This window comes from Colletotrichum spaethianum (genome assembly GCF_022836535.1).
Source record: "Colletotrichum spaethianum MAFF 239500 DNA, contig02, whole genome shotgun sequence".
NCBI lineage: Eukaryota > Fungi > Ascomycota > Sordariomycetes > Glomerellales > Glomerellaceae > Colletotrichum > Colletotrichum spaethianum.
In genome coordinates this window covers 678964-691793 of record NW_026054772.1, presented here as the reverse complement: position 1 = coordinate 691793, position 12830 = coordinate 678964, and the positions used below count along the sequence as shown (strand labels likewise).

The window sequence follows — 12830 nt, the reverse complement described above, 5'->3', positions numbered from 1 at the left end:
ACGATTCTCGCAGGCCCGTTCTTCCTCGAGATGTTGTCATACATCATTGCAGGTCATTGCCTGCTATATTCGTTAGAATTTGCGGTGATCGAGAAAGAAGGCGGACAACAGACTCTGAAAGACAACGCATGAGTGTATGATTCCTTGAAATAAGATGATTCTGGGGACGTTCCACGCCCTGGTTTGTATTTCTGTATTATCCGAGAGCAAACCAGACAACATCACAGAACAATAGATGCTTTCGGATGTCTATGAAGGGTTGCATCCCAATCAACATAACCGGGCCCGGGCAATTACGATGACAACTCGAAAAGATGGAGGATTCAAAGTCAAATGTTTTAGGCTGCTCCTATCGTTTTCAGGATCTAAGTCACTGCGGAAAATGAGGACAGGCGAAGCACCATCTTCCAAGTGTCATCCGTCACTCTAACCTGACACGTTTGGAGTGTCCGTTTGTTCATCTGCTTGACTACGTGGAGCGTGAAAAACATGTCCAGACGACATATTACAAACAAAACAACCAAGTAGAAGGACCACATGAGGCATCGCCTCACAAGCACCAACGTGGTTTTGGATGAGCTTTTGATGCTGCGGGTCCGACCCCTAAAGTATTTCAGAGCCCATGCGGGCCAAAGAGGTATTTGCGGCTGACTGGATGCATCCCGAAAGGTCTGCAATCACGCCCACTTCTAGAGATTCAAGGGCTTCCCCAAGAGTGCCTTGGGCTTGGCGACACCCTCCACGGCTTGAACTCTTTAACCCATGGGATGTGCTACGGTGTCAATCTACCCTCCATTCGTGGAGATGTGGTTGGGACAGGAAAAGCAGTGTGCTATGGAGTGGGAGGACTTAAAGAATTATACCACGACGCCTCCAGATTTTTCGGCTGAACGATGGCTTCCTTGAGCACTAACTGCAGTTTTACATCGTGAACAGGCTATATTGCGATCATCAGGTTGTCCTAGAGCATAATTATGGGGGTTTGTACGCAATAACAGACGAACTCAGGGTTCAGGGCTCAGTTAGGACAACTTAACAAAATTTCCACTGCCCACTACATACATGGTCGGCGAGTATTAGTTTTCGACATATTTGTGGTTTCAGTTGGTGCTTGGGCAATGTTGGCTGAGGTATCATGGCAGCAGCGAAGGTTACTGAAGCTATGTTATACCAAACCCACGAATCCCTTCCTGTATTGTAAAGCATGATCATATGCGTACCCAAGCATCCAAAAACAGTAGATCACGCTACCATCTCGGAATGGCGCATAGAATTGTTGGTTCTTGTTAACGTGGTTCATTCAAGTAACAAAAGGGACCATCAAAATGCAAAAGTTGGACACTGTGGGAATTGAACCCACGACCTTTCACAATTGCGCGTTCCTAGAGGAAGTGCGAAGCGAAAATCATACCCCTAGACCAAGCGCCCGTTGTTGAAAATAACTCTCAATTTTGGTATTATCAATAGCGGGTTGACAGTGATACCCCACTTCAGTACGCTTCGTTCCGCCGACAGGTCCGAGACTGTGGACCGAGGACCACCCTACGGGCCCGCAAGAACAAGGACGACAGCGGGCCATTGTGCCATCTCGATGACGGAATCTAGTCAGAGACACGAAGCTGCGGCATGTTTATTCCGTCACTTTGATGCCGTGGTCAAATCTCGGATTCCACTGCTGATGACAGCCGACCCCATCGACGGGTTTCCGGGTTTGCCAGAACCTCGAAGAGCAACGAAACTCCGAGATTCGTGCCAAGCGCAGAGACCAGCCACGACTGGTCCCGGCGCTACATCAGCCAGTGCACGGGACGGATGCCAGTAGTTACCGGGTAGCTCCCAAAGGTGCCAAAGGCCTCCGTCTGAGGAGGAACCGAAGTTGAACCCCTCACGCAAAACCCGACAGAACGCCGAGCCATCACCGGAGGGGCACCGACAGCTCTCGACGTGGTGCTTGACGACAAATCTCCGTCCAACCTGGGAACAGCGCACGCGGGCTGACTTGTGCATCCTAGCGCCCAGCTGGAGGCGCTTAGGCATGTGTTTCTCCGCAGCCTGGATCAGAGGAGCTGCAGCAGCTTTCTACGACAACAGCGTGGGTGTGCAACCGAAATGGACGGTAGGCGGACAACAGCGGGTCACGATTGGAGACGTCTCAATGCGATTAGCTGATGGGATCAAGCGTATTGGATGGAACGGCGCACGTATGATGTGAACTTGGAAGGTCGTTACCCCTCATTTTGGACTGCGATATTGATAGGATACGGGTAGATGCGCGTGTTGCTGATTGTTGCCGGGCGAGCGTAGTCTTGTTCTGCATTGCATGGGCTGGTGGACGCGAGTCGGCTGGCCGCCTCAAAGCGGATGGATGGATGGTAGTCCTGGTCGCGCAACAATAGGCGTTGGCCGCAGACAGCGTTGGTGTTGAAGATTCGCCGGGGGTCGCGGCGTTTCATCGTCATGGGAAGGGCTGCCAACTGAAGCCGGCAGCTTTTTGCTCGGGTGGAGGGGATGAACGACAAGGTGCAGGGTAGGGGGAAAACCACCAGCCAATAATCGGGCGCGCAGGCGCTTTCCCCCGCGGCCATAGAGTACTATTTTGGAGATCCCGAGCTGTAGCTGCCGTGGATGCGCGCACCTTGTGGCTGACGGAACCATGCCATGTTCTTTCTCTCGTTGCTGCGCACTCTGCAGGAGCTGACCTTAGCAGATGATACCCGTCCGTACGGCGCTCCAGCCTCGCTGTCCTATTGAACCTTCCGATACCTGCCCGATATCTGACTGGTCCAGGAGATACTTTGGAAAGGAGGGGCATGGGCACCTGGTATCTCGGGAAGGTGGAGGAGGATGAAGGCAAATGGCCGCGGGAGAGACGCAGCCATTCCACACCCATCGAACCAGCTCAGACTAGACCAGACCAAGTCGAAGCGTGAGGCGATGAGACTTTGTCGGATTCTCTTGCCTCTTTCTGATGTCCACCTCCATCCTGGGTCTCGTTCCCCGCCTCTACATCCCAGTCAGCCGGTAATGATGCGCAAACATAAATACAACGCGCCCCGGCCGGTTTTCCGTCGTTCTGCTCTCACTCTGATCTCATACAAACATCTTGGTTATCTATCTCCTAGATCTAAAGAACCGGATCTCTCATCTCTCCCAACTCACTACTATATAACGACCTCCCTCCGCCCCAGCTCAACGGCTTCTCTCTCTGCTCGACAACTTCTTATACAAACATCACAATGGTATTGCTCCCTCGTAACATGCGCTCTATTGGTCCTTCAGTCTCTCGAGGACTTCACACGTCCTCGAAGGCATCGTTCCTCGCAAGACCTGCATTCAGCCGGGCTGCTGCTGCACCTTCGACTCTTCCTCGCAAGCTCTCTGGCCAGCTCAATTCAATCCGCACACTAACAACTACTCGCCAAAACCAGGTCAAGGTCCTCGCAGTACTCTACGACGGCGGTCAGCACGCCAAAGACGTAAGTGTCCATTCCCAATCTTCAATCCATTCCAGGCGTCGTGCTCGAGAAGCCCACACCAGAACGTCACCATGATAGCTCCTGCAAAGCTGTGCCCCGCCGTGATCCCACTATGGACAGCTAGTGCGGGGATGACGGGAGTGCGGGGCTCGGAGGTCGATCGCTGATACATCGGCATCTTCCCCCAACTCTTGGCGATGTACCTCCCGAAACTACCAAATGCGGGGTGCATGGCACACTTATCCCTGGAGCTAGCCTGGCTGACCATTGAATCTTAAACAGGTCCCCGGCCTTTTGGGCACCACCGAGAACGAGCTTGGCATCCGAAAGTGGCTCGAAGACCAAGGCCACACTCTGGTCACCACTTCTGACAAGGATGGCGAGAACTCAAAGTTCGACCAGGAGCTTGTCGACGCTGAGATCATCATCACAACTCCGTAAGTTACTCGAGATTCGAGTCACGGAACACTTACTTACGCATCCACAGCTTCCACCCCGGTTACCTTACCGCCGAGCGTCTCGCCAAGGCCAAGAAGCTGAAGCTTGCCGTCACTGCTGGTATCGGTTCCGACCATGTCGACCTGAACGCCGCCAACAAGACCAACGGTGGTGTCACCGTCGCCGAGGTTACCGGCTCCAATGTCGTCTCCGTCGCCGAGCATGTTGTCATGACTATCCTTGTCCTCATCCGCAACTTCGTCCCTGCCCACGAGCAGATTGAGCGCGGTGACTGGAACGTCGCTGCTGTTGCCAAGCAAGAATACGACCTTGAGGGCAAGACCGTCGGCACCGTCGCCATTGGTCGCATTGGTGAGCGTGTTCTGCGTCGCCTCAAGGCCTTTGACTGCAAGGAGCTCCTCTACTACGACTACCAGCCCCTGTCTGCCGAGAAGGAGAAGGAGATTGGCTGCCGCCGTGTCGAGAACCTCGAGGAGATGCTTGCTCAGTGCGACGTTGTTACCATCAACGCTCCCCTTCACGAGAAGACCCGCGGCCTCTTCAACAAGGACCTCATCTCCAAGATGAAGAAGGGTTCCTACCTCATCAACACCGCCCGCGGCGCCATCATCGTCAAGGAGGATGTTGCTGACGCCCTCAAGTCTGGCCACCTCGCCGGCTACGGTGGTGACGTCTGGTTCCCCCAGCCCGCCCCTGGCGACCACCCTCTGCGCACCGCCAAGAACCCCTTCGGAGGCGGCAACGCCATGGTTCCCCACATGTCTGGTACTTCTCTCGACGCCCAGAAGCGCTACGCCGATGGTACCAAGGCCATCATTGACAGCTACCTGAGTGGCCGTGAGGACTACAAGCCCGAGGACCTGATCGTCCACAAGGGTGACTACGCTACCAAGGCCTACGGCCAGCGTGAGAAGAAATAAACCATGGATGACGTAATACCCACAAAGGGCGACATTTGGGATGTTAAGTATATGTGACGAACTTAGCGTTGACTTCTGAATTTTGGGCATTGGCATTAGCATTTGCACTTCTGGGGTATCTGAAGTCTAGGTTACTGTACATAGAAATGTAACCTAATGCGATGCATACATATATTTGTCATTACGGTCTCGTGAGAAATGTGTCAACATTATGCTGGTAGTCTATTCGCTAGGTGGTGTGAAAAAAATGCAATACTTGTCTGTGGTTTAAAGACTGTTAGCCTAGCGGTCAAGCGTCGGTTTTGTGCTGCTTCAAACAGTAAAGTTATGTATGAGCCGTCGTGGAACGTAGGCCAGTCCTGTAGCCGTATACGTTTCTTCTATTACAAGAGGAGTAAGTGGTACAAGTTGTTCTGCTCTGCACGCCATCGTCGTCCGTCGTCTCAAGGTCTTCTCTTTGAGTCTCGTCCTTTAGAGTCTCGTGCGGGTCTCTCACTCGTGACTACCTAGCTTCGTTGATACCGTTTATGCACCGCAGTATCAACCGTACAATTCCGTTTCGCCTGCCCCGCCCGGTCTTCGTCCGACACTAGCCAAACCGGCCTCGACGCTTTCGTCGGGCGTCTCCGGGTCTACTCCGAATTTTCAAAACCCCAACCCCCAAACTCCTTGGATCGGGATGCTAATGCTCCTGAAAGGTGATATGCAAAGAGGCAATGTTGCTGAATGATACCCAAAGTCACACTTGAAGCAAGGCCACTTGTTGTAGCCATGGCAAACATTCCACAGCCGCTCCCTCGCCCGCGGCCCCCTCATGACCTCTTCCAAAACTGCCACCACGGGCGCTCTTCGTGGTCCGAATGGTGCCTCGTCTCACGCTTGATGACCTGCTGGTCCCGTCCGCGGATGCGCCAAAAGTATACGGGTACGCCGGCAACGACAAACAGCACCACCGTCACCGTCTGCAGCGGCTGCGCAAACACAGCGCGGCTCAGTAGAAATAGCGAGACGCAGCAAAAGATGATTGGCGTCGTGATCCACGTCTTGTACGGGCGGTCGAGCTGCGGCTCGCGCACGCGGAGTATGATGAGCCCCAGGACAGTGATGAAGTAAAAGGTGTACCCCGCGACGCCATAAAAGGTCAGCAGGGTGCCGAACTCGCCCACAATGATGTAGGCGGCCGTCAGCAGGCCGTTGAGCACAAGCGCCCAGACGGGGGTGTAGAAGAGGCCCATGTCGTCGTCGCCGAGAGCACGGATGAGGAGATTTGCAACACGCCCGCGCGAGGTGCGGGAGGTCGTCACCGAGGGACCGTCTGACCGAGACAGCCCGATGCTGCCAAAGACGGAGGGGATATACCCTTCCTTGCCCGCGACGTAGACCAGACGCGAGGACGTAAAGGTTGACGAGTTCAGAGCGCCGAAGCAAGACGCCGAGACAATCAGCGCGAGCACGAGGGAGCCGACGGGACCAAAGACCTTTGCGCCGAACTGCACCGCGACGGTGTTGGAGGCGTTGATGGCGGCGATGGGGAGGACGAGGAAGTACGCAATGTTGGCCAGAACGTAAGACAAGATCACGAGGGGCATTGCCGTGTGGATGACGCGGGGGAGATCGCGGCTCGGGTTGCGAAACTCGCCGACGACATAGTTTGTCTGCGAAGGTCAGTACATGTGTTAGTCGAGGAGCCGAAGTACCTTACGTTGTCCCAGCCGTCATAAGCCCAGAGGCCCGCATACAGAGCCACCGCCCAAGCGGAGAGGTCCGAAGATGTGTCGGCGAACCACTCGTGAGTCTTCCACTCCAAGTTGGCCTTACCCGTCAGGGTCTTGCCAGTAATTGCGACCACGACACCCGTCACAGTCACGCCCAGCAGTGCGATGAACTTGAGGAACATGAGCCAGTCGTTCACCTTGGTGCCCAGCTTCGTCGACACGCAGTTGAGCAGCGTCACCGTGACCAGCGCCACCATGGCCACTGCTTTGTTCACCCACGGACTGAGGCTCTCCGCCTCCGCGCCGATCACCGCCCTGACGAGGTACTCCCCCATGATGATGGCGATGATGGCAGCGCTACCGGGCTTGAGCACCAAGACTGCCACCCACGTGAACAAAAAGCCCGCCATCTCGCCCATGATTTTGGCAAGGTAGACCTGCGCGCCGCCATTCAGCGGTATCGCGCCGCCCAGCTCCGCATAGCTCGCTGCGCCCGTCCAAGCCAGCATGCCCGCAATCACCCACACCACCAGCGCTGCGCCGGGCGAGCCGACCTTCGAGCTCACCTGACTGGGGCTGGAGAAGATGCCGCTCCCTATGATGAGGCCCACGATTAGACTCAAGCCATTGAGGTACGTGAGTGTCTTGTGCTTCTCCAAGCTGCCGCCGCCCAACCCGCCGTTTTGTATCGCCGTCGAGGTTGGCGCGCCGATGGGGGCATAGCCGCCGCCGCCCGCGCCGGCGGTGGAGCTCAGGGGGAAGAGGTTCGCGGCGAAGTCGAAGCCTGAGGAGACGGAGTACGAGCGGTCATGGCGGTTCGGCCTGCCAGCGTTGGCGGCTGGGTTCGCGGCGTCTAGAGGGTCTTCGGCGTCGAAGGAGAGCTTGCGCGACGAGGAAATGGAGGGCCGCGAGGAGGGTATGTCTGAGGCAACGGAGTCGGCGCGGGAGGAGGAGGCGAGAGAGGCGAGCTCGAGGGAGTCGCGGTGGGAATGAATATTAGCGTAGGGCGGCATGGTTGATGTGTTTGGATGTCGAGGTGACGAGGATCGCGGTGAGGGAGCGACTCTCGACCCGATTAGATTCGTTCAGCTTGCGAAAAAGGTTGATGCTGGGGCTATCGCATGTTGCGCCGACAACGTGTGGTGATGGTGTGGTTGTGAGGGATTCGCCAACGCCCTTGTGTATGTGGTTATTAGAGTAGCGGTGTCTTTGAGGAATTTCGTGACGTCGTTCACATGTACGTTTCGCTTTAAGGAGTCGTGACAAAGTTGCGCCGGGGCCCGTCTCTTCTCTCTATACCCACTACGAGACCTCTTTAAACGCGGAAATCGAAACAGACCGAGCTTGGCATAAGGGGGGAGCCGCAACAAAATGTGGGATTTATGTTGCGCAATTAGAACCGTGGTTGCTTGTCGTCCGAACAAGATTAGCGAACGAACAATGGAGGTTGGAGAGGGAAACGATGTCTCCAGGGGTGGTGATTTATGGTTTGAGATTGGACAGTTTGGATAAAGGGGGATTCAAGACGGAAGCACAGAAAGTAGGTTTCAGTGGCAACCCCCGTGTGTGTTTTCCCCCCGTGAAGAAATTTGGTTGCAGTGACGAACAAGAACCCGGGGAACCCCCAATTTGTCTCTCTTCAGGGCACTGTTGCTGGCTTGCTGAAGCGGCTGGCGGGGGTTCTTTACGCCTGCATCTTTGGCAAATACCGCCAACTAACTTGGCCAAGTTGCACTTGCAGCTGTTTCGCATCCGCTCGGACCCTCCCAGAAAATGCACGGATCAAACCATGATTGGCCCCTCCGTCTCTCCGGCGCGGGACTGCGAATTGGAGCTTGCCGCCTGCCACCGGCTTAAGAGTGTGGGGCGCAATGGCTATCGAGACAGGGGGGACATCCAAGCCACTGAAGCCACCGGAAGCGGCGCTAAAGGGGCGGGGCGACGGGGGCCATGACAATCTAAATCTCGACCCGCGTTGCCAACAACTAGCTCCGGCGACCGCCCATGACCGCGCAACGTGAACGGAAGCTACGGCAGCATAGCAACCTCGGATTCGTCTCCACGCCAATACGCGGAAAACCCTTTCGACCACCACCATCACCACCGCACACCAATACACGATGCCGCTAGACGAGTACGCATCGGCTGTCGGCGGCGGTCTCAAGCTGAAGGGCGCCAAGGTCGGTAAGCCCAAGAAGAAGAAGAGAAGAGAGAAGAGCGACCTCGAGAAGAACCTGGAGACGGGCGACGAAGGCGGCGGCACGAGCGGCGCGCTGGTGAAGCACCGCGACGAGGCTGCTGGCGAGGACGACGATAGGAAAAAGAAGTCCAAGAAGCGGGGCGGGAGCCAGGACCCGGAGGCCGAGGAGGATCGGGACGACGACGGTCCGGTCGTACAGAAGACGGAGGCGGAGCGGCGGTACGAGGAGAGGAAGCGTAAGAGGGTATGTTCCACGGTCTCCTTTGCCTGCCTCACAATGGCCGATGCGGAACCTTTGCTTACATTGCTTTGACAGCTCCTCGAACTCGCCGAGTCGTCCAGCTCCCGGCCCGAGCTGCTCAAGACGCACAAGGAGCGGGTCGAAGAACTCAACACCTACCTGTCCAAGCTGAGCGAGCACCACGACATGCCCAAGATCGGACCTGGCTAAGAACGGGGAAGGGATCGGAGCGTCACTTGTGCATCTTGGGATGGAGTTATTTGGGCCCTGGCGTTGTGTATACCCTCCAACATCTTTTTGGGATAGAAAAATCTTTGTTCATCGAACCGTCTCCGAGTATCCTCGTCACATGTCGGCAGACAGTTTGTCGCTTCTGGCAAACAAGTGAAACAAAAACACCTACCGCCGAGATGGCCTGGAATGCGGCAATCCCGGGTAGTCAAACCAAGTCTACGCCATCATTCCCACTGGCATGCGCTGTCTCAATCGGAAATGTCAAATTTGATTGTATTCCTTTCTTCCACGATTTGTTTGTTTTGTCTGCTAAGGACTGCTTCAGGTGCTATCGTGATACCTGTTTTCTGCCGTTCCGAGGCCATGCCCATGTTCATATGTGGTGCCTCCACTTCTATTATTCCCCAATAAGCGGCACATTGCCGCGCAAAGTCTATGTGCTGTGTTATGTGTACTATGCCATCCACCAGTTGATGCAAGGAGTGAATAAGACCGTAACGTCGTGAGTAAGTGATGCTCATGTGGATGTGTATGTACCGCCGCTCGCTGCCGTGTTTCCCCCCCTTCCGGAAAATGCCAAATAAGGAATGTATTACATTATGTAAACAGAAATCGCAATGCAAAAAAATCAAGCTCCACTGCTCTACAGCAGGAGCATAGCGCCGGCGACAAAGGCGGCGAAGGAGAGCGGCAGAGCAAACGAAATACTGCCAATTGGGGAGGCCGCGTTCTGCAAGCCGCCGCCGCCACCGCCGGACTCGGAAGACTCGGTGGCAGCCGGTTCAGGGTTCACCGCGACAAAGGACGTCGCCGTCACGAGCACAACGTCGCCGTTGGAGGCGGTCGATGTGTAAGTGGTCCGAACCTCGCTGAAAGACGTAGTCCGAGGAGAGGCGCGAGTGGCCGTGGATGACTGGCGGGTGTTTGCTGCGAGCTAGTTAGCAAACTGAATTCCAAGACGGGTGACAGACGAGTGATCAGGTCCAAGTATCTTGAAAATCCACGTATCAACTGCAATCCCACAACGGCCTTCCGAGGTCCGCGAAACATGAATCAAATGGGCTACAAAACCGCGGATACAACATACCAGATACAGACACAGACACACTCGACAACGCGGTCGACACGGGCGAAGAGGAGATTGTCGGGGACGAGGTCGTCACAACCGCAGTAGTCTCGACAGAAAGGGAAGTAGACGTACCCTGCGTGGACACACTCGAGGACCCCGGCGAGGCCGTCGTGGGAGCGGACGAGGGGGCAGAAGAAGGGGGAGGGGAAGAAGAAGAAGAAGAAGGAGACCCACTGGTCGTCGGAGGGGACTCAGTAGAGACGGAAGACGGCCCAACAGTAGAAGAGGGAGACTCGGCTTGCTCCGTTTGAGACGTACCAGAAGTAGGAGGTGTTGCTGACGTTGCCGGGGTGGTGGGGGTGGTGGGTGCAGGTTCCGATGACTGAGCGGTGGTGGAGGTCTCTTGCTGAGTGTTGGACTGCACCGAGGCGGAGGTGGTCTCCTGGGCAGGGGTGGAGCTTGTGGCCGGAGGAGATGGAGACGGCGTGGGAGTCGGGGTAGGAGTCGGGGTAGGAGTCGGGGTCGGGGTTGGAGTTGCACTTGTGGGCTGCGCCGATGAGACGGACGAAGAATCAGCAGCTTCAGTGAGCGAAGAAGGCGTTGAGGTGGCAGACGGAGCAGTCGTCGTACCATTGTCCTGACGCTTCGCCAGCTGGCCCAGAGCAGAAGCTAACTCGGCATCATCCGTCTCGAAAGCAGCGATGGCCTCCTTGTCCGAGGGGTAGACACCGTCCTGGTAGCGTTCGGGAAAGTAGGCATGAAGCAGCTTGTGAACAAGATCCACTTTGGCGGGATTCTGGACTTCACCCTCCGCAACGAGAACTTGCTCCTGGTGATCTCTCGTGCAAGGCTTCGCTCGGTGACCGATGGCGGAGGCGAGACTGAGGGTCATCAGGCCGCACACCAGGACGGCGAGCAGGGTACGGCGGGTGGCGGTCATCTTGTTTGGCGTCCTGGACGGTCTCGAAGTTGTGGTCAAAATCCCCTTCTCGTTGGCAGCGGCAGGCAGCAGTCCCTCTTCTAGGTGTTGGTCGAACTTGGTATCGGAGGCCATGGTAGTGAAAAGAGAGGCGAGGCCGGGGTGCGAGGTTGTTATAGCAAGGGCAAAGAGGTCAGGCCAGGAAGCTTACTGTCCAAGACGATAGGACGGGATCAACTGCGTGAGAGGTCCAATGGATGGTGTCTGAAGTATGCAGGGTAGGGTCGGTGACAAGATGCAGGCAGGGCACTTATTTAGCGTCCTAGCTGCAGCAGAAAGGCGGCGAAAATGCAAGAGCAGGTGTAAGAGAAGAGGGGAAGGTGACCCGAGCGGTGGACACTGGAGGCCTGGTTGTTTGTATAGGTATCAAGCGGCAGCCCGTTGGTGCGAGGGGATGGGGCAAATGGACGATCCAAGAGAATGATACGCCGCGGGACCTGACCGGCCGAAACTCTTTGTCGGTGGCTGGTGTTGAGACCCGGCAGGCTAGCGCAAGATTGCGTGTTCTTCGGGCCCGGGGTTTGGTGTCAAAAGGAAAAAAACCTTGCAGCTGATTGTTTATCGTTTGAGAAAGAACGAAAGCAAGCCCAAACCGGTTTGATTGATCGAGGCTGGAGGCTGATGACGGGTATGGACGCAGATGAATCCGAGGTCCGTCAATCTCACAGCGTGCACCGAGGAATGTGAGTCGAGGTGGTGAGAATTTGATGGGAGGTGGCGATGGATGGGACCCAAAGAGTTACTGTGAGCGAGCGTCGTAAACAAACCGCGTAGTAATCAAGCGAGAGAGATGATGGCGAGAGACAAGACGGATGATCAGACGGAAGAATGGAGAGGCAACTGAGCGAGGGGATTGGCGTTTAAACCTGTTGAAGATGATCCCGAGGCAGACCTGCACATTGGCGTCGCCTAGCCGGCCGGGGGGAGTCTGGGACACATCTTTGTGCATACAGTACCTACTGTAGAAAGATTCCCTGTTTCGCCGCTCCGGCGACGCACTCACGCGCACCCCTGTCTTGTCGGTCCAACTCAGTTCGAGCTATCAGTCCCATCATCACTCTTCTTTTTTCTGGTGACGGGTGATGGGTGACGGAGCCACCGCAAAAGAACCCCTTGGTTGACCAGGGAGGAGCTTGCATCTGGACCGTGTCCTCTTCAGAAAGGCTCCAATTTCTCCGCTGCAACCCCCCTTTCGCCGTGAACTACGCACTAGAACTGAGCTTCCCAACTCCATCAACCCACCCGCTTCTTCCATCACAGTCTCTCGTCATTGCGGTGTCCAACGTCTTGCCAGGGACAGGCTGCTGGCAGGCCGCACAGGGATCAGCAGGCGTGAGTTTCCACCATGCAGCGTCACCGTTAATCCTCGGCTCCGGCTGATATTGAACATACTATGTATTTTTCTTTCATTGTCCCCCAATTTGGGCCGGGAATGTCCATAGCCCATTCACACCTCCGGGCGTGCCCAATGCCATAGGCATGTCTTTCCGTCCCTGATACCCACTGTCTAAAGCCACCGGCCTGGGTTCTTAACCCA

General features: G+C 55.8%; 5 protein-coding genes and 1 non-coding gene across 6 annotated transcripts; 2 read left to right on the top strand and 4 right to left on the bottom strand.

Moving 5' to 3' along the window:
• Nucleotides 1–1335: 1335 nt before the first annotated feature.
• ColSpa_tRNA_027 lies at nucleotides 1336–1428 on the bottom strand. Its single transcript has 2 exons — nucleotides 1393–1428; nucleotides 1336–1371 (listed from the first exon to the last, which is right to left on the bottom strand). It is a non-coding gene; the product is annotated as a tRNA-Ala (tRNA).
• A 797-nt stretch (nucleotides 1429–2225) lies between these two features.
• ColSpa_01074 (uncharacterized protein) lies at nucleotides 2226–2459 on the bottom strand (the record flags this gene model as incomplete). Its single annotated transcript, XM_049267286.1, has 1 exon — nucleotides 2226–2459. The coding sequence occupies one exon, from the start codon at nucleotides 2457–2459 to the stop codon at nucleotides 2226–2228; it is 234 nt and encodes a 77-aa protein (XP_049123243.1).
• A 777-nt stretch (nucleotides 2460–3236) lies between these two features.
• On the top strand, nucleotides 3237–4855 carry ColSpa_01073 (formate dehydrogenase; the record flags this gene model as incomplete). Its single annotated transcript, XM_049267285.1, has 3 exons — nucleotides 3237–3476; nucleotides 3759–3913; nucleotides 3964–4855. 3 exons carry the CDS (start codon nucleotides 3237–3239, stop codon nucleotides 4853–4855), a joined length of 1287 nt encoding a protein of 428 aa, XP_049123242.1.
• An 812-nt stretch (nucleotides 4856–5667) lies between these two features.
• Nucleotides 5668–7583, bottom strand: ColSpa_01072 (zeaxanthin epoxidase, chloroplastic; the record flags this gene model as incomplete). The annotated part of the gene is made up of 2 exons (XM_049267284.1): nucleotides 5668–6510; nucleotides 6558–7583. The coding sequence occupies 2 exons, from the start codon at nucleotides 7581–7583 to the stop codon at nucleotides 5668–5670; spliced, it is 1869 nt and encodes a 622-aa protein (XP_049123241.1).
• A 1107-nt stretch (nucleotides 7584–8690) lies between these two features.
• ColSpa_01071 (uncharacterized protein) lies at nucleotides 8691–9221 on the top strand (the record flags this gene model as incomplete). Its single annotated transcript, XM_049267283.1, has 2 exons — nucleotides 8691–9014; nucleotides 9087–9221. 2 exons carry the CDS (start codon nucleotides 8691–8693, stop codon nucleotides 9219–9221), a joined length of 459 nt encoding a protein of 152 aa, XP_049123240.1.
• Nucleotides 9222–9888: 667 nt separating this feature from the next.
• On the bottom strand, nucleotides 9889–11368 carry ColSpa_01070 (uncharacterized protein; the record flags this gene model as incomplete). Its single annotated transcript, XM_049267282.1, has 3 exons — nucleotides 9889–10158; nucleotides 10350–10564; nucleotides 10633–11368. The coding sequence occupies 3 exons, from the start codon at nucleotides 11366–11368 to the stop codon at nucleotides 9889–9891; spliced, it is 1221 nt and encodes a 406-aa protein (XP_049123239.1).
• Between the last annotated feature and the right edge of the window lie 1462 nt (nucleotides 11369–12830).